Raw genomic sequence first — 20589 nt, forward strand, 5'->3', positions numbered from 1 at the left:
TAATATAAAGTGAGTAAAATGCAATCGTTACCTAAATCAAATGAGTAATTTTTCGCAATGTTTCGGACATGAGAAAATAATGAATGGTAATTCTAATTCTGTTAGACACAGGTTTGCATTCTTTTTGTTACATGTACATTAGTTGTGTTAAGCAGTATTTATGTACAGGAGAATGGACCGATCTGCTAATTGTTTGATAACCATCAAAACTAGTATTCATTTAAGTTGTTGACAATAAACATAGAAGGCTCCAGTTAGTGCCTTTCTGAAAGGTGGTGGCTTCAATTTTTGTTGTATATATATAGTATATGACTATATCTTTAGTAAGTCTACGATTTTGTTTTCCCGCAGTATCTGCCAAGGGTTTGAATGTTGAGGAACATATTGGAAACTTTACTTCGCTAGGTTATCGATTAACTACTTCTTAATTTTCGTGTAAAAACCCAAGTGCTTAGAGTAGATAAAGTGGAAAACTTCACATGTCGCTTATCATGACTATGTAGGTCTTTTATTGCGAGGTAAACTTGTGTGGTATCTATACTGAGAGCGTGTTTATATGCTATTAACATAAAAATTTAAGACTTATGAAAGACTTTAATGTATATTGAATTCTTGTTGACATACATGTAAATACTTTGTTGACAAATGCTTACCCATGGATCGTTTATTAGTTGTAGTCTGTCTATATATACATAAATACTATATATACATGTTCTGCTAAAAACTGAAGTCAACCTGAATCATTAGTTTTCCCGTGAGAAACGGTCATGCAAATTTTCTTCGTTGATTGCACTAATTCTTTGGTGTTCTAAGACTGAATGTAAGCAGTTTTGAGCAAAACGGTTATAGAATTCCTGTTAACAGCAAACACTGTGTATATTCAGGTTTGTGTTTGGGACTTTTTAGGACCCCATTTGTCGTCTTCTGTAATCATTAATGTCATCTGAATTGATAAAATAATTGAAATCTGCTACTTTTTACTGGAAATCTGCTCATGGCAGCCATTGTATTAGTCTGTAAATTTGTTCAACATGGGGAAATGAATGGTTATAATACAGTTTGAGCTTAATAGACTCATTCAGTATGTAAATGTTACAATTTAACTGCAGGTACAAATTAAATTGAGGACAATATAAAAAATGTCAAAATGAAATCATTATTTAAATCTACAAGTGCCATCAAACATTTAAAAGGTTTCAGCGTGAAAATAATGAGAAGTTGTGGTTAGTTGATGCGTAATCATTCATATAATTTTTCTGTGACTGAAAATAAAGGGTACGCTATTATACAATGTATTGTGATAAAATGATCAATATGCAGATGCCAGTTTTGATATAATGCATGTTCTTTATGCTTTTTGGTAATATTGGATCACATTTGGTTTCTAATTGGTAGTACGACTTAATTGGTAACAATGCTGTTGCTTGTAGAAGTTTGTGGTTTTATAATTATATTTTCATAAACGTGATAATTTTATAAATCCAATACATAATATGATAATGAGTTAACATAATATTATCTTTCTTGAGTAAAGTATCAGTTTGGCTGTCAATCCAATGAAATATTTTATTTATATAAAGGTTAAACTTTGATAGTTTATATAACAAATTATCAGTATTTAAATCTACACGGATTTGAAAAACTCAATTCTGGATAGCGACTATTACAATATGAACCTTGAGGACTTCGGTCACTATCATATGCTTCTAGCCTACATTTTGAAGGCAAAATTCCCGTTAAGTATTTAAACAATATCCAAATCATTTCGAGTCAATGATAAACCAATGTGTTAGTTAACTTATTACAGCAGAAACTGGTTTGTACCTGTTCCTATCAAGATGCTTTTCTTATTTTATCTTGGCCAGGGTAAATTTTCTTGGAAAAATAAAATGCTTAATTTTCGTAAAAGTATAATGTCATCACTTTACGGAAGTTTTGAATATATGAATTCCAGTCGAATAAAGTGACAAAATCATTTTATTTCAGGAAAAAAATAACATTTTAAGATTAAAATCCTGTAAATAAATAAAAAATAGAACGATATTTTTGCAAACAACCTGTACTTGATTTATCTATACACTGTTTGTAATGTAAACTTATTGATGCATTACATGTGTGAATAGGTATACATGTGTAAGTGACCGGTCAGTTTTATTACAGTGGTTCAGGTAGTTATTTAAGTACATGTACATGTCTGTATAGTTCTGTTATAAATGAGGGCAGATAGTTGTGTGCTGCATAACATTAATACTAAGAAAAGGCAATCATCTTACCAAGACCGTAGGGTTGGTTCTTGTTTGGGATAGGTACCAGTGGCAGATAACATTTGAGCCGACCCATGAGAAATATAATCTTGACCTATGCATCACAGGCATATCAATCAGAAATAAAAAATATATAAGAAATACAAAAAATAAAAACAAAATGGAAAACAAACAACATCCTCATCGCTAGTGGCGTGCGCGTCGTGAGTGGGGTGGGAGGTGGGGTGCATGCAGAAGATTACCTGGTGTGTTGCAAGTATGCTAGAGCAAATATTTGTCAATCTACTGCAACAAACAACCAGGATAAGCCAATAAAAATTTAACCCGACGAATAATAATGAATTTGTATTTGCTTCTTTCACTACTTTACATGTATAAAATGCCTATATGTACCCTTTCAAACATTTGTAAAGTATTTGAGTTACAAACAGATGTAAAAATATGTGACTATCAATTTGTTAAAAATGAATATAAAAAGTATTGGTTACTTTACATTTGGGAACACCCTGTAGTTATATTTTTGTTTAAAAGTACTGTTCCACCCTTGCATCAACACAATAGTCACAGAAAATGTGTATAATTAATATCTACATATGCTGGCCAAATATGGTTTTGATGCACAGGTGGGAACAATGTTGTATAAAGAAAAACACTTTTTATATCTATATAACAGGGCACGTAATTCTATTTAGAACAAAGATCTCTGTTCTATTAAACAGATATTGAAAATTTGACATTAAGAAATAATCGCAAATATGCATTTTGATGGCATATGTAATAAAATACTTATTTTTTAGTAGTTTATTTTTCAGTCTTGGAGTAGGCAAATTTATATAGAAAGTGTCCGAAGTCCTTTCTAACATATGGAGCATCTAGATAAACTACTGGTTATGAATAGGCTAATTAGTTAGCACTCAGATTGTTTTACTGTTTGGGCTGATACCTTGACAGAGATCAATCGGAATGCCTATCAGATTTACATCACAAAGTGTCCATTTGGTGTAGGGGAACTATTTTGTACATTGTGATTAGTACTACTGGAATTTTTAATACAGAGGTTAAATCAGATATTCATGGTTAAACTTGGACTGAGTAATTTTTGATATACATTTAGTATAAATTTACATTCAGTAAATTTAGATATACTATTATCCCGGTTTTGAATTTATTGGGATAAATTTATAAAGTAAATTTATTGTGGCGGAAAAATTCTGACAGCCGGGGATCATTTTGTTAAATAAATATTCTAGCAAGTACTTTGCCAGGTCGTTGGTCTTACTTAGGTGGAATATTCTTCGATCTGGTGAAGTTGCTGGAGTACATTTCAAAACTTAGTTTTTTCTGTGAGCACTGGGTTTTGCCCACAAGGTGTCGCTATGCTTGGTTTCTCCTATGTGTCTCTTTGGCATTATAAATTTCCTTTCGATAGGACCGAATATTGATATAATGTTCGCAGAAAAATGCTAGTGTCTGTGTCGTATTGTATGGCAGAAATATTGGTAAATTATTGTACGTGTATTGTGCACAGCTGAAAAATTGCTAAATTATTTACATGTATTGTACACGGCAAACAATATTGCTAGTCCGTATTGTGTACAGCTGAAATATTGCTAAATTATTTACGTGTATGGTACACGGCAAATATATTGCTAGTCCGTATTGTGCACGGCAGAAGTATTGCTAATTTATTATACGTGTATTGTACACGGCAGAAATATTGCTAGTCCGTATTGTGCACGGCAGAAATATTGCTAATTTATTATACATGTATTGTACACGGCAGAAATATTGCTAGTCCGTATTGTGCACGGCAGAAGTATTGCTAATTTATTATACGTGTATTGTACACGGCAGAAATATTGCTAGTCCGTACTTTGCAAGGTAGAAATGTTGCTAAATCAGTGTACTTTTGTTGTATTGCTAGTCCATATTGTATGGCTGAAATGGGTGTGAAATTATGGTACGTATATTGTACATGACAAAGATTGCAGTGTACACGGCAGAAATATAGCTATTGTCCGGATAGATATATATATAGCGCTGCAGAAATTTTGCGTTAAGTTTATTTAAGTGTGCAGGCATGATTGGTCCTCGGTTGTTGAGGATGCAATCGATAAAAAGAGTATGATAATTTACCAAAATATCCATTTTTAGGATCATTTACCTGTATATTTCAAAAACTTTGCTTTTGCCAAGATAATAATCACGTCGTGTGCGTGCGTATGTGTGTGTGCAATTGAAAGATGGCTAGACAATTTTAAAATGAGAGATTAAAAGTAGGGACAGTAATGTTATCAAATTGCTACTTTGATAATTCTAACGCAACTATTCTGTTGTCTGGAAATTTCCTCAAGTCTCAGACCGCATACTTTAGAGTAGTGTGTGTATTGTATCTGGTGATATTCCGGTGTATCATTTGTTTATTGTCTGTTTCTTGATGGCTGAAACCCCGGCGGAGGTTTGAGTCTGCGCAAAATTGTTCTAAGATCACACTAGTAGTGCAAATGTAGAAAATATAATATCAAACATTTAGCACTATGCCTGAAATTAAGCCAAGTTTAACTTAAAACGATTGCCAAAAATACATAATCCAGTTTCAGAAATATGTTTCTGTAGTAAAACAAAATAAATATTGGTAAAGGTATAATTAATTCACGCCATGAAAACACGTCAAATCATTTATGTCTTAATTATGCAGCTTCAAAGTAGATTAATTATTCTTGCATGCCAGACAGGATTTTTTGGTGTTCTTGCCGGTACTAGATAACTCGTCGTACGCCCGGGGCGTTAGATGACTCACGTGCAAAATTATATGAATGAATACATAAATTCATACGCCACTACAATCTACTACAATGAAATAGTGCTTATAAGAAAAGCATTTGCCTTGTTTTCATCTTCATTAAGTTGAGGAATACGGTATGCAACGAAAAGCAAATATCAATAGCTGAATTTGCGAATTCAAATGTCTGGCTCCCGGGTAACTGTTAGTAGTATTAGCGTCTCTTTGCTTGTAAACAAACGGGCGCCATCTTGGATGACCTAGTTACTATAATTAGTAACTCATTTGCATATAAGAATTCATAATAAGTGCGCGTGTGCGGCGACCATTTTGAATTCTAATGACGTATTTATGAAAATGCTTAGGAATGTCTTGTATACTTATCTAGGGCGTGTTCGCGCACATCGAGGGTCGGTCCTACACGGGGAGATAACACGAAAACGAAAGCTATTCCCGTGCGTTAAAAAGAATCCTCGTATAAAAAAACCATTCGAAAGAAAATGTATAATAATGTCTACGAATTCACCAATCATTAAAACTATATAAGAATAACTATTTATAAAATGAAATTACGAGACAAAATAGTAGAAATGTTAATTATAAAAATACAGTAACTCATTTCTATATAAGTATTTATAACGAGACGGTCATTATGGGTGTTTTTCTTTAAAAATAGTAACCAAATTCATCTAACGCTACATCTTATACACAAAGATTTTTTAGCGTTACTGCCTATCAAAAACTATTTCAATAGAAACGTAATTTATCAATCACATAAAGTCTAATGAAATCAGCCTTAATTTTAACTAGTAATTAAATTCTCAAATTTGACAGCCCCTAGTCTCAAAAATCGCGTTATTCAGTCAGCTCTATTTTGAAATGCGTTAAAATTGTAATTAAAATCTAATAAATATACATTAATGCCCAAAATTTAAATTAGAATGTAATATATATGATGTCAGCTTCCATCACAAGAATAGTGACTAGTACGACAATACACCAGAAGAAATCACGGATAGATTCTTACAAAAATGTTTAACTCAAGTACCAAATAAAGTATGTTTATGTCGATGAAGTGCAATTCGTACCAAAATCATGTACTACCCGTGATGTTTTTCTATCATTGATTCATGTTTGGAGGATAGTAAATATTTTATTAGATCCACAGAATTTCAAAATCTAAATATAACTGTCAACGATTTTAATTCAAACTGACAATTTTTGATTGTAAAAGCAATACTGTAAGCATACATAAACATAAATGCTAAAAATTGTAAATGATTTTGGTACTTTTGCACGAATTCTCGCACATGCTCACCGGTCCCCTAGAAAGAGACCATAATTTGACATTTTATTCAACTTTCGCTGACGCATTTTTTACACAACCAAGAAATACCATTTTTAGACAAAAACATTCTAAATTTATTTCAAATAACAATAGTGAAAAAATGACCTACCTGTAGAAATTATCATATCTATTGCAAAATCCACAAGAAATAACTATATCTTTATCTATTCCTGTCTTTTTTGAAAAGAAAATGTTGATACTTTTACACCAGGAAGTGATAATTCCCTGGAGCGTTTTCATTTTACCTATAACTTAATAAGGCCATACCAATATAATTAATAAATTTACGCCCTACATATGTTATCCTAAAGTCGTTTTTGCTACTTTTATAACTCGTGTACCGATTCGTGTATAAGTGCAATTATTGTATGTATTAAATATATAGACCCAGTACACTCAGCTTAATACAATAGTACACCTTTGATATTTGTTCTTACAAAGAAATATTTTTCATTTCTTATTTTAGTCTATTTCTAGCGATTATGTTATATTCTACAAATTTTGAATAAAGTTGAAAAAATAGTTTTTGATTTCTTTTTAATCCCTCATCCTAAATGGACACTAAACATTCAAAGTTTTTTAACATAGCCTCCGTAACTTTAAGGTTACGTACCGCTAAATTTCTTTTTATGGTCGATAAATAAAATAATAAATATTGCCCATATCATTATTTACCCTTTATAACCCTCTTGAATCTGTAAATAAAGTATAAATGACTCCTTACTTAAACCAATTTTAATTACACGCATCAATATATCTGACGCCTTTATAGCCCTTTTACTTTATTCTTAACGGGCCAGCCATACCTCTGCGGGCAAGTTTGGGCTAGTACAGCAGTAATAAAAGTCATCTAGCCCGTTCCAATTAGTAAGCCCTATTTTTAAACCTATATAAATGTCTATTTAAAACACTATTTACTTCAAGAGGCGTTTTTTGAACCTATATAATAGTAATAAACTTCAAATTGTAATTACGAATCCATCCTTAACACTAATATAAAACGATTATAAATGTCAGCGCCTTAGTTTGATATTCAACCTGGAATTTTAATGGCATTTTTTGTACTGTATATAAAGGCGTTACATTAGAGTCCGAGTCATTGCTCACCTTTTGAATTCAAGAATTTATTTTTGAATGAGGTAAGGAAACTTTTGTTTTTTATTGGTAGATAGAAGAATAACTGGCAGTCTCCTGTTGCTAATTTAAACTACCTAGTTTGCAAAGTTTGCACCATTTCATTCTTTATAACGTCATCATTTGGCGCTAAATTCAAAATTTACATCTTAAATTTTGCAAATACTATATTTTCCTTACTAATGAAACCATATTAATAATCTTGGTGTGGAAAGTTTAATATTTGTCCTTTAAATAAGAATTATTGAAAATAAGTGTATTAGTGCCTCTTGTCTGGCTTTTACTGGTTTAATCCAGTATTACTATTTTAATTGACCAATCAGAATTGAGATAAATGACGTTCTAACTAAAAATACAAGCCTCCTTTTGAAATCGAGGCTTTGTGGCGAGTATATAAGAACGCGCTCGAGTCAGTTAAATCATTCTAGCTTTAGAATTCATACCGGCAACATGGAAAATGTAGCAGCAACGTTTAGGATGATTGTGAATACTTTCACCGACGCAGATGAGCTGTTGAATTTTGCGGCTACGTGGGGGATGCGGGATTCCCCGGGGGTGCGGTTCCGTTTGTTTCAGTTGAGGAACCCACATTACGGTAATGACTTTGTCGACGAAGAGTTGAATAACATACTTCAACATTTTGGAGAGCCAACCGACCAGAACACAAACGATTTGGAGTTGGCCCTGGATTACGTAAGAGAGCAGGGAGAAGTTGAAGAGTGCGTAAAAGCGTTACTCTTTGAGGAAGAAATGAACGAGATAGCAAACACGTGTATGAACGATGGGGAGTGGAACCCTACATCACCAGGGGTACAGATAGGGGGCGGTGAAGAGCCTCAGCCGGGTCCTTCTCATAGACCCGACCCTCAGGGACTTCAGTATACCATACGAAAGAAAAAGGAAAGAACGTATGCGAAAAGCGCTGCAGTCGATCGTACGTATCAAGTCAAGATCAATGAACAGTATAGAGGAGAGAGACTAGAAGATGTGAGACAAGGTCTCCATCAAATGTTTGGCGACGTGTTAGAGGAAGCCCGGGGCGATTTGGCGGGGAACGATTTAGGGCGTGTTGTTATACATCACCAAGGGTTACACGATCCGATTGTCGTTCCTCTCCAGCCCTGGGACGAACTCAATTCCGATAAAGTAATGGGGACTATCGAGAAAGTGCTCAACAGTAATAAAAACCTTTGCATTGATGAAAGTTTTGACATTTCAGTAGGATCCATTGATTTACCAAAAGGAGGGGCTAGACGAAGAATCACTAAACTCAATGGAAAAAATAACTCCTTACAGTTGAAAAAGTCTATAGTTACCATAGAAAATGACGACCAGATGTGTATGGCCAGAGCGATTGGAGTCAGCTGGGCCAAATTAAAAAGATGTACCCAAGATGAATGGAAAGAAATAACCAAAAACAGACAAAAGAAAAGTAATCTACAGCTCATACTAGAGAATCAGAAAGTACCTTTAACTTACTACAATGATCTGACCAATAAGAATCTCAAGCAACAACAACAATTAGCAATAGCCATTAGTCAATTGGCAGGAGTTTCTTTGGACAGACCAGCGAGTTTAGAAGATTTAACGGCGTTTGAAGAAGTCCTTGGAGTACGAGTGATGGTGGTTAGCGCCGCGCTGGCCAATAAAATCATAACAAGCCCCAGTTCCGACGAGCGCCCATGCATTTACATATACTTAGTGCACGACAATCACTTTAATGCCATTATAAGTATCACCGGTTTCTTTAGCGCCATGTATTTTTGCGAAAAATGCCTCAAACATTACGACCACAAAGAAAGACACCAATGCGAAACACACTGTATCATCTGTAAAGGAGACCAATGTCCCAAAACTGAAAATGAAGTGACTTGCGGAGATTGTAATATGGACTGTAGATCAGAAGAGTGTTATCAAAAACATAAACAAATACCAATACATAAGAAAGGAAAAAACAAAGGAAAACCAAGTGGAACCTCACAATGCGACAAATGGTGGAAGTGCCCTTCATGCTACAAAGTTTTAAGATTAGATCAACGCAAGAAAGATGAACACCAGTGCGGAGAGTATATGTGTAGTTCGTGTAACAATTTTGTATTAGAAGGACATTTGTGTTATTTAAGAGCCACCCCGGCGAAAGAAGATCACATTCCGAAGTTTATTTTTTTTTGATTTCGAGTGTAGCCAGGATGAAATATCAGTGTTTGAAAACAGATATGTACCTAATAGAAAAATTGATTGTAAAGACTGCCAATCGCAACAGGTATGTAAATCTTGCTCCAAATGTCAAAATTGTAAAACGTCATGGTGCGGTAAAACCACGCATCGTCCCAATTTTGTAGTGGCCCATACGGTGTGTCCGGAATGCATTGATAAAGAATTAACGCCCGAGTCTGTATGTAAAAAAATGCGGTACCCGTTGCGACGAATGTGACAACTGAGAGTTGCCTGCTACGAAGATGAAGGGCAATGCCCCGGAACATGCGGGTTTAGAGAAGTCACTGTTTGAAGGAACGGATACCGCGGAAAAATTTGGTCAATGGTTGTTTTCTGAACAGCATCAATATTTTAAAGTTGTTGCCCACAATATGAAAGGCTACGACGGCTATTTCCTTTTAGAATATCTTATAGACCAATCCCTTAGACCCGACAAAATCATTTATAGCGGATCCAAAATTAAGAACATGACGTTGGAGCGAGATTTACATATTAAAGTGATTGACAGTCTCAATTTTTTACCCATGAAATTATCTGCGTTACCGAAAGCTTTTGGATTAGATGAATTGAAAAAAGGGTGGTTCCCTCATTATTTTAATACGAAGGAAAACCAAAATTATATAGGGTCATACCAGAGGCTAATATTACGGGCATGATTTTATGAGTGAGAAGAGAGAATCTGATTTGTTAGCATGGTTGAGTGAGAGAAAGAAGGATACGTTCGATTTTAGAAAAGAAATGTTGGAATATTGTAGAAGCGATGTTGATATTTTGATACAAGCGTGTTTAAAATTTAGAGAATTATTGATGAATGCTACGGGTGAAATAAATGAGGAAGGGCAGGAAGAAGAAAAGTTAGTACGGGCCGTAGATCCATTCGATTCCGTGACTATAGCTTCCGTCTGCATGAACGTATTTAGGACCAAATTTTTAGATGAAGAATGGAAAGTAAAATTAAATGGCGAAAATGATTGGGTACCCGCAAAATTAGTAGACGGAAAGCTGTATGTATTTGACGAAAACGAATGGATCCGCGAAACCGAACTGACGGAAAAGGAAGTGAGAGAGAAAAAATTTGTACGTACATTGATAGCGAAAATTCCTCCCGGTGGTTACAATGATCAATACAGTAAAATCTCTGTCGAATGGTTAGAATGGTTGGCGCATACTAAAAATATCAAAATTCAACACGCGCTAAATATTGGCGAAAAATCTTTACCAGGTACACGATATAAATTAGATTGGTATTGCGAAGAAACAAACACGGCGTATGAGTACCACTGTTGCATCTACCACGGATGTAGAGATTGTTTCACCGATAATCGCGAAAATACGTGTCATCCGCTCACCAATCAATCATTAGACGAACTATTCGCGTTGACAATGAAAAAGAAAGCTTACATAGAACAATTAGGAATGAAATACGTTTGTATTTGGGACCACGAATTCAGAAAACGAAAGAATCAAAATTCTGAGATGAAGCGTTTCATTGATAATTTAGATTTAACAGACAGATTAGATCCTAGGGAAAGTTTCTTCGGGAGACGCACCAATACCAGTAAACTCTACTACAAAGTTGATGGAAGTGAACGAATCAAGTACGTTGATTTCACTAGTTTGTATCCTTGGGTCAACAAGTATTGCCAGTATCCTGTAGGTCACCCCGTCATAATAACGAAAGCTTTCAGTGACATAAATGAGTACTTTGGCATCGCCAAAGTTAAACTTGTACCACCAAGAGGTCTATACCATCCCGTCCTTCCTTATAGGTCAAATGGCAAACTGAAATTTCCTTTATGTAGAACCTGCGCGGATACTGAAAACCAAAACCCTTGCGATTGCCCCGATGATGATAGAGCGTTAACTGGCACGTGGTGTACTCCGGAGATTCAGACCGCTTTAAGACTAGGTTATACCATTAAGAAAATATACGAAGTATACCACTGGGAGGAAACTACTCAATATGACCCTAAAACCAGCAAAGGGGGGCTGTTTGCCAATTACATAAACACGTTTTTAAAGTTAAAGCAAGAGGCAAGCGGCTCCCCTGACTGGATACAAAATGAACAAGACATGATGAATTACATAACTCAATATATGGAGAAAGAGGGTGTTTCGTTGGATCGGTCAAACATACGGAAGAAACCGGGTTTGAGAGCGCTGGCTAAACTATGTCTCAATAGCTTTTGGGGTAAGTTTGGTCAACGTCTCAATATGCGCCAGACAGAGTTCTTTCACGAAACGCAGGCAAACCTTTTCTTCCAATTGTTTTCCGATCCGACGAAACAACCGTTTAATTTTCATATCCTTTCCAATGACATGTTACAAGTAGAATGGCAATTCAAACGAGACTGTCAACCCGAAGATAATAAAACGAATATCTATTTAGCTACTTTTACAACTTGTTGGGACAGACTTAAACTTTACAGTGTGCTCGAAAAGCTCGATAGGAGGGTACTGTATTATGATACGGACAGTGTGATATATGTAAGTCTCCCGGGACAGTATGATCCTCATTAGGTGATTACTTGGGAGAACTACGGATGAGCTGTGACGGTGGGGAGTACTTTGTAGAGTTTGTGTCTGGTGGCCCTAAAAATTACGCTTATAAACTAGTAAAAACAAAGGACGTGTAAGGTTAGGGATTACTTTAAATTATAAAAATAGTCAGTTGATCGATTTTGAAGTGTGGAAAGACATTGTTGTCGATCCAAAAGCATGTCCGAGCATTACAGTAACAAATCCGCGTAAAATTTGTAGAGATAAGAGAAAAAGGAAAATAGTCAATCGTGAAGAAAACAAAAAATATCAAGAGGTGTATACAAAACGTAGAAAAATTGCAGATTTTGACACTGAACCGTACGGGTATTAAGTTAGATTGATGTTCATACGTTTTAAAATTAAATTTCTGTGTTATAGTTTTTGACATCTGTATTTTAGTTTCTGTTATCTACGTTTCAGCTTTTGCACTTTAACATGTAATTTTCCATAGGGTCCGTTCACGTTTTTGTCAATGCTGTTTTAAAAAGTGTAACAGCCGTTTTAAAAAATGTTACGGGCGTTTAGATATTTGTCAAAGGTGATTCGATTTTTGCACTTTAACATGTAATTTTCCATAGGGACCGTTCACGTTTTTGTCAATGCTGTTTAAAAAGTGTAACATCCGTTTTAAAAAATGTTACGGGCGTTTAAATATTTGTCAAAGGTGATTCCATTTTTTGTACATTAATGTGTAATTGTCCATAGGGTCTGTTATAGATTTTAACATCTGTGTTACTGTTTCTGTGATCTAAATTTTAAGTTTTATCTATCACTGTTTCAATTTTTGATTCAAAGAATTGTATAACTTTTGTTATGTCTCATGTCATGAAGAAAAATATGTAAGAATATGATGCGTTTGTCATTTCATGGTAAGAACTCCCATTCTCGCCTTAAATCAACGTAAGAATATGAATGCCGCAGGTATCACCCCCGGACAGGGAAACGTTTATACGTTATCCACATTCTAATGAAGAAGAAAACAGGTCCCTTAGTGACCGTTGGCATTTATTAGGCACTCGAGTACCTCAAGCTGAGATCGTGTATTTTTGGCAAATGATCATGGTTTATGTGATTATCATTACCTCCATCATTAACCTATCTCTTCAAAACGGTGCTAGCGAATTGTGGATCAGTCTGCTCAGTAGTTGTATCGGATACGCCTTACCAAGTCAAGCTCAAGAAATAATGAAAACATCATTACCTTTTGAACCTTGTCCAGTATGTGTATTAGTGGTCAAACTGGAAGCGGTAAAACGCAATGGGTGTACAGGTTTTTAAAAAATGTGAAAGATATGTATTCGAGAGAACCGCCTTCGCACATATTATACTGTTACGGTATACACCAAGACTTGTTTGACGACATGGAAATGTCTATTCCAAACTTTTATAGTAAACAAGGACTGCCAACGGGTGAAGAAGTGGACGACTTTACCCGTGACAAGAGGCACAAGTTGATTATTATCGATGATCTCATGCACGAAGTAATGCGAAACAAAGACTTGGAGTTGCTATTTACGCAGGGCTGTCACCATAGGAGGGTATCTGTCATACTAATTACATAAAACTTGTATCCGGGAGGTAAACACACCAGGACTATTGCCTTGAATACGTGGTATATGGTACTCATGAAAAAGGGGGGGGGGGTCCCAGTTAGGTGTCTGCGCAAAATGTTTTTTGATTTTATTTATACTTTGTGGTAATATACCTACATGTATTAAGTTTCATTAACAAGTGTTACTGTTACCAGTTTTGACTTACTTTTATAGATATTCACATTTAAAGTGGGTAGGGTAATCTGACATGTGACCAGCCAGGAACACAATTTCTGTTATTTTTTTTTAAAATGGTTCAAACCTTTTACCTGAAACTTTCATGATAAAATAACTAAGCAATGGGCATTCACACAACATGTTGCATTTTAAATTGTACTGGATACTTTTTTCATCACAGAGCCACAAAGTGGTCTAATCAAATTTACTGATTTTCAATGGACGACATTTACCAAAAAGCTAAAACATTTTTTCATAGTGGGATATTAAGGTGTTATTTCAGCAGAAATTATAAGCTAAATAAACATTAAAATGACAGTATATCAGTATACTCTGATTAATATTGGAAGAGTGGTACACTCCAAATGGAGAAAAAGTGGGTGGGGTAATAAATTTCGAAGCAACACTACAAAAATTGTGCAGTTGTTTAAGCAATGGCCTCAGATTGTCATTACTATCTTAATTTTATTAAATACAGCATTGATTGATAAATTTTAACAAAAAAAAATCCCACTTTATACATGTGTGTCATGGAAAAAGCATGGACCTTGAACATGACATGTAGACAAACCAAATTAACCCTGAAAGCTCAAAGTATTTAACAAAAGGTTTTGCCTGAGGCAGTATATTTTGAGGAAAGCTATTGTTCAAATTAACATTAAATTTTCTGCATTGATTTTTCCATGGCACACATGTATAAAGTCTTATTAAAGAGAAAAAAGGTTTGTTAAAATTTATCAACCAAGTCTGTATTTAATAAAACTAGAATGTGTCTGTAGGACACAGGGTGTGAATTTTTTACTATTTCAGGGGTCATAACTCTGGAAATAGGGGGCAGACCCAGATAAAAAATAGTAGGTGCGCAAGTTCATATCATGATAAACACTCACCAATTTAATATATCAAATACTTCTTGAGCTAGGCGTGTCACAAGGTGAAAATATGCATTTTTGACTATTTCAGGGGTCATAACTCTAGAAATAGGGCGCGGACCCAGATTAAAAATAGGAAAATAGGAGATGCGCAAATTCATATCATGATTAAGACTAAGGCAAGGTTTCATGAATCTATATCAAGTACTTTTGAGCTAGGCGTGTCACAAGGTGAAAATGTGCATTTTTTACGATTTCAGGGGCCATAACTCTAGAAATAGGGGGCTGAGCCAGACGAAAAATAGGAGGTGTGCAAGTTCATATCCTTATAAAGACTCATGCAAGATTTCATCAATTTATATCAAATACGTTTTGGGCTAGGCGTGTCAAAAGGTGAAAATGTGCATTTTTTACTATTTCAGGGGCAGTAACTCTAAAATTAGGGGGCGGAGTCAGACGAAAAATAGAAGGTGCGCAAGTTCATATCATGATAAAGACACTTGCAAGGTATCATCAATTTATATCAAATACTTTTTGAGCTAGGCGCGTCACGAACTTCGGACGGACGGACGGACGCACGGACAAGAGCAAATCTATATGCCCCCACCACTCATGGGGGGCACAATTAAGATAGTAATAGACAATCTGAAGTCATTTCATAACAACTGCACTCTTTTTGTAGTGTTGCTTCGAATATTTATTTACCCCACCCACTTTTACCCAGTTTGAGAGTGTACCACTCTTCCAATATTAATCAGAGTATACTGATATACTGTCATTTTAATGTTTATTTAGTTTACAATATCTGCTGAAAATAACACCTTAATATCTCAACTAATAAAACATGTTTTAGCTTTTGGGTGAAGTTCGTCCATTGAAAATCAGTAACTTTGTGGCTCTGTGATGAAAAAAGTATTCAGTACAATTTAAAATGCAACATGTTGTGTGAATGTCCGTTGTTATTTTATCATGAAAGTTTCAGGTAAAAGGTTAGAACCATTTTAAAAAAAATAACAGAAATTGTGTTCCTGGCTGGTCACATGTCAGATTACCCCACCCACTTTAAATGTGAATATCTATAAAAGTAAGTCAAAACTGGTAATAGTAACACTTGTTAATGAAACTTAATACATGTAGGTATATTACCGCAAAGTATAAATAAAATCAAAAAACATTTTGCGCAGACACCTAAATGGGACCCCCCTTTGAGAGATGTATCGCAAGTAGGAATATTGGGACGACAACTCTACCCTGGTAAAACAAAATGATTCATGAAAGCTTATGAAGACGCATTAAGCACGAAACACTGTTATTTTTTGGTGGATATGAGCCCTCACGCCAATGATAAATACCGTTTAAGAACCCTTATTTTTCCGGGGGAAGACCCTATAGTCTACAGATTAACGTAAGAAGGAAGACCAAAGCGGCGTAAGAGTAACATGGTTGAACTAATCAAACAGCAACGTCATTTCTTAAATCTTCTTAAAAGCACTACAGCCGCGCAAAGGAAAGCATTGTTGAGTACAATTACCAGACATCAACTGAGAGCTCTCGTCCAGATTGCCTACAATATTCTCAGGTTTAAAATACGCCTTACACCTTCTGAAAAAAATAGGCTTAAGCGACAGACACGTTTTATTCATCTACTGGGAAACAAAAAAAATGGATTCAATCAAAAGAGAGAAGCCATCCAACATAAGCCACGAGTGATCTACATCTTAGTGAAAATTGCGTTTGTGTATCTAGAACCCGTATTGCTATAATGGAAAAGTTTATTTTGGTTCCCTACGAAAAATATCAGCGTATGCAGCAGTTCAAGTATACGGGATCTGGAGAAACAAAAGATGAGGAGTCCATACCTCCTAAAGTGGCCAGAGCCTCATTAACTCCACCGGGGGAACGCGCGATCAAGAAAGAGAAAAAAACTAAAAAGACTCATAAAGCAAATATAGACTGGATCTCGTTTTAAAACCAGGACAATAATTCCTTTTGATTTCTGTTTTATTGCTATATACATACAAAATAAATAAATATAAACAGATTCTATAGTTTGTTTTTGTTTACAATTCTGTCAATACAGATATCATTCCATTTTCTATTATATGCATTAAAAGGTCTGACAATGTCTTCTAAAGTCATTCCTGTACATCTAGTCATGACGTAATACACGCAATAAAGTCCACAGGTATCCGATTTAGAGTCTTGAATAGGATCACCAATCATCCAGTACTCGTTCGTTAATACGTTTTCAAAGCCGGCATCGTAGTCGTTTGGCATTTTTCCTAGCGAATCAAATAATTCGTAAAGTCCTTATATCGGAAAGTAAAAGGTCACCCAATGCTTCCCAGTTCCATCACTGGTATCCGTGTTAGAAATAACAAACTGTCCCTTTTGAACTTTCATTTGATCGGAGGCGCACACAGTTATTGGATATCTTTTGAGTAAACGTTCAAGTTCTAAATTATTCATTTGAAATAGACGCCCCTGGCACTGTTGATATACAGTACTTCTGGGAAGGTGGCGTACATAATCAGTGTCACACTCTCTGGTAATGCCTCAGCAAATTTGATTTCTAGTCGACAATGTCCCTTCCTTTTAGTGCTAAACGAGTAGTAAGGATCTACATCAATAACGTACAGACAATATCCCTTCTTATAATCTTGGACCGAAATGTTAATGTCGTTCCTAAACAGAGTCAAAGTTCTGTAACACTCCGTGTATTGATCCGCCGAATAATTTGGTTGCATCTGTTGTGAAGGTACCGATTGTCCATCGACGTATAGGCCTATGGAACTACAGTTATAATGCTTGAAGTTGAATGGGTTGTGCGCGTAATCGCCATTAAATGCCGCACTAGGAACCAGGCCTACTATCAGTTTACATGGAACCAGTCCTTGAAATATATCGTCAGCGCTGTAACTAAATTGACCCGAAGCAATGGACGTCGTCTTGATCTCTGTGCGTAAGTAAGGGTAAATGGCTGACATGCCTTGAATGAGATTGTCGTGCGCTACTAATACGTCACTTTTCATCCGCTGAATACAGAGTTTGAAATGAGCGTCCGCTATTTTTACGCGATAGTCAGGAGAAGGGCTGTCAGTGATTAATGTGAAGGCGTCGCGGTAAAGATGTAGTTTAATGCCTACAGCGACTCCATTGATGAGAAACTTGGGTTGTTGAAACAAATCGATATGTAATGGTCCTTCCATTTCCACAATTGTACTGCCTTTAAATAGCGCACATCTGTAAAACAACCCGTTATTATTTCCTGTTTTACCGTCATTGGTGCCAACGTTTCCGGTATCTTTATAATAAAGTTGACTCGTTAACAGATTTCCCTGTATGTCTCGGTTTGACTTTAAAATCGTGTCTATGTAAGCTTTATAGGGATAATTGATTCCTGTATGCGACAAAGGGGTCTGCTGTTAAGATACATCAACCTGACTGAAAACGGTGTGAAATGGTAGATTGATTGGACCAACTATTTCGTCGGCGCTAACAGGGGCGCCATCGCCTTTCACAATTCGCAGTTTAAGGTTACGCTTCTTTTCAGATCCAAATACGTTGCAGACTGACCGGGTATGTTAAATTCGAGTGCCGATAAGGTGGTGACTTGATTTACTGGACGATAAGTGATCCACTCTCTCGATTGTACTGCCGTGGTTGCTGGGGGTGTAGTGAACAAAGACAACTCTTCTTTATGAAAATCTTCCATGTTTCTTTATAGCTGAAAGTCAGGATTGATAAACCTTGGTCTCTTTGGTTTAGTATACGCTATTGGCCACGTATTCTTACGTTTTTTCGTGTTTCCACTGCCCTTCTTACGACTTTCACCCTCTTCTTCCTTCTTACGTTTTACTTCTGACTTTGCGATTTCGTCGCTTGTGCTACGGGAGATACCAGCTGTACTGTTGGCTGTTTTTTCATTTCGGCCATTTTCCTAAGATGAGCACCGCTACCAACTATGTAACGGCCCATATGATCAGGTCGTACGTATCCGTCCCTCAGGTCTTTGAAATGTTGTATCCATTTTTCCGGGTCCGGTTTATCCGGTACCCATTTTTCTTGTTTATAATCGTACACTTCTATGGAGCCCATACCTTTTTAAAATGCAAAACGCAGTGAAGATCGTTTGCTTTAAATTCCACAGGTTGTAAGTCTTGGTCTTTCAAATACAATCTCACCGAATTAAAGTAATTCACAGTCACAGGCAGATACACCGGACGACTATATTCAATAAATTTAAGTTTCTTGTATCTGGTTTCTATTTCTATGTCCCTTAGAACGGGCAACAAAGTGTCTCTAACGTAAGACTCTTGTACAATATCGCAGCACAAATACAGTCTTTTACTTCTCGGCGTAAAATCGCAGGTAAGAGTAACTTCAGTCACAGCGCAGGTCCAACGATCCTCTAAAGCGTATGACTTGGGAAACTGAATGTAAAAATCTGAGGGATTGTTGTTCTTACGTATGATTTGCGAATCGTTACTGCTAAGATAGAGGTAAAAGTCGGTCATGGTTTCATTCGTATTCGTTTGATATTTGGCTTCTTACGCTTCTCTGTTCGTCTGACTTCGTCCAGAATAGTGTCAAAAAGATGGGGAGCTCTCAACAATACGGGTATAAGTGAGTGATGGCGTCCTTAACAATGTTTTCTTTTAGTTAATGATACGTTTCAAGAAGCCAGAGACCGTAGCAAAAGTCTTTTCCTTTCAAGTAGCTGTGCAATCTTCTTGCTGGGATTAATCGTTCCATTGATCACTCTTTTGGCCACTTGAGCTATAGCCTGCATTTGATCGACGTCATATTTTGATCATGTTTTTTCTAATGCTACAGTAGCATCTTTCAGTTGGAGAAGATAGTTGAGTTTAAGGTACACTTGAGACTGATTCATGTTTGTTTATTGGTTTCTTTACTTTCACTCCTTCTTACGCGTGTAGAGTTCCAGTTCAATTAAGACTGGGTAGACCGCATCATCTAGTTGAGCGTGATCTTTGATTCCAGTTATGACCACTTTACCGCTGTGAAAACAACAACAATTGATTCCATCATATTTTAAATTCACCGCTGAAAATAGTTCAGGTTCATACACGATCTGTCTTTCTTTTACCAACAGATTTAGGTCTAAGGCGGTACTTAAGGTGTGACTGGCTGACACTGTTAGACATTTGATATCTTTCAGACACACCGTATACCCTAATCGCTGTATACGTCTGGCATAACGTCGTAGTCTTTGACGTCCCTCCTGAATACTGGTCGCTTTTCCATTACAGCTGATAACTCCGTTGGAGAAGACTAAGCAATTTCCTCCTATGGTCTTGTGTTGCCAGATCAGTCCTGGAAATGTTCTAGGATCGTAACGAGCGTTTGATATACGATAACACAAACGCCTCAAGTCAATAGCGCAGTCCAAATGGACACTGAACACAACGTTTGTGATAATCATAGTGTTGACTCTTCAATCGCCCGGCTATAAATGAAGATAAATAGACTCTTATCTGTCATATGAATACATGTCAGGTCACGTGGCCTATGAGTACTGCGTCACGTCTTGTTCGGGTATCCAACTATCGATTTCGTTGGCCAGTGTAACCACCTTACAAGGACTTGTCTTTGTTTGTTTCGAACTCTTTTCTTTAGTATTTTTTCAACATGGTACTCT

General features: G+C 36.1%; 2 protein-coding genes across 2 annotated transcripts; both read right to left on the reverse strand.

Moving 5' to 3' along the window:
• Window positions 1-17392: 17392 nt before the first annotated feature.
• Window positions 17393-18642, reverse strand: LOC123558167 (uncharacterized protein F54H12.2-like). The gene is made up of 2 exons (XM_045350043.2): window positions 18504-18642; window positions 17393-18231 (listed from the first exon to the last, which is right to left on the reverse strand). The coding sequence occupies exons 1-2, from the start codon at window positions 18640-18642 to the stop codon at window positions 17393-17395; spliced, it is 978 nt and encodes a 325-aa protein (XP_045205978.2).
• A 1203-nt stretch (window positions 18643-19845) lies between these two features.
• On the reverse strand, window positions 19846-20373 carry LOC123558168 (uncharacterized). The gene has a single exon (XM_045350044.2). The coding sequence runs from the start codon at window positions 20371-20373 to the stop codon at window positions 19846-19848; it is 528 nt and encodes a 175-aa protein (XP_045205979.1).
• Window positions 20374-20589: the final 216 nt, after the last annotated feature.

This window comes from Mercenaria mercenaria, chromosome 5 (genome assembly GCF_021730395.1).
Source record: "Mercenaria mercenaria strain notata chromosome 5, MADL_Memer_1, whole genome shotgun sequence".
In the NCBI taxonomy this organism is placed as follows: domain Eukaryota; kingdom Metazoa; phylum Mollusca; class Bivalvia; order Venerida; family Veneridae; genus Mercenaria; species Mercenaria mercenaria.

Bases quoted from the DNA above. Each gene is read 5' to 3' on its own strand.
- LOC123558168 (XM_045350044.2), bottom strand. From the start codon at position 20,373: ATGATTATCACAAACGTTGTGTTCAGTGTCCATTTGGACTGCGCTATT.
- LOC123558167 (XM_045350043.2), bottom strand. From the start codon at position 18,642: ATGGAAGATTTTCATAAAGAAGAGTTGTCTTTGTTCACTACACCCCCA. The intron at 18,232-18,503 runs GTCAGTCTGCAA...TTTATTATAAAG, and splicing joins ACTCGAATTTAACATACCCG to ATACCGGAAACGTTGGCACC.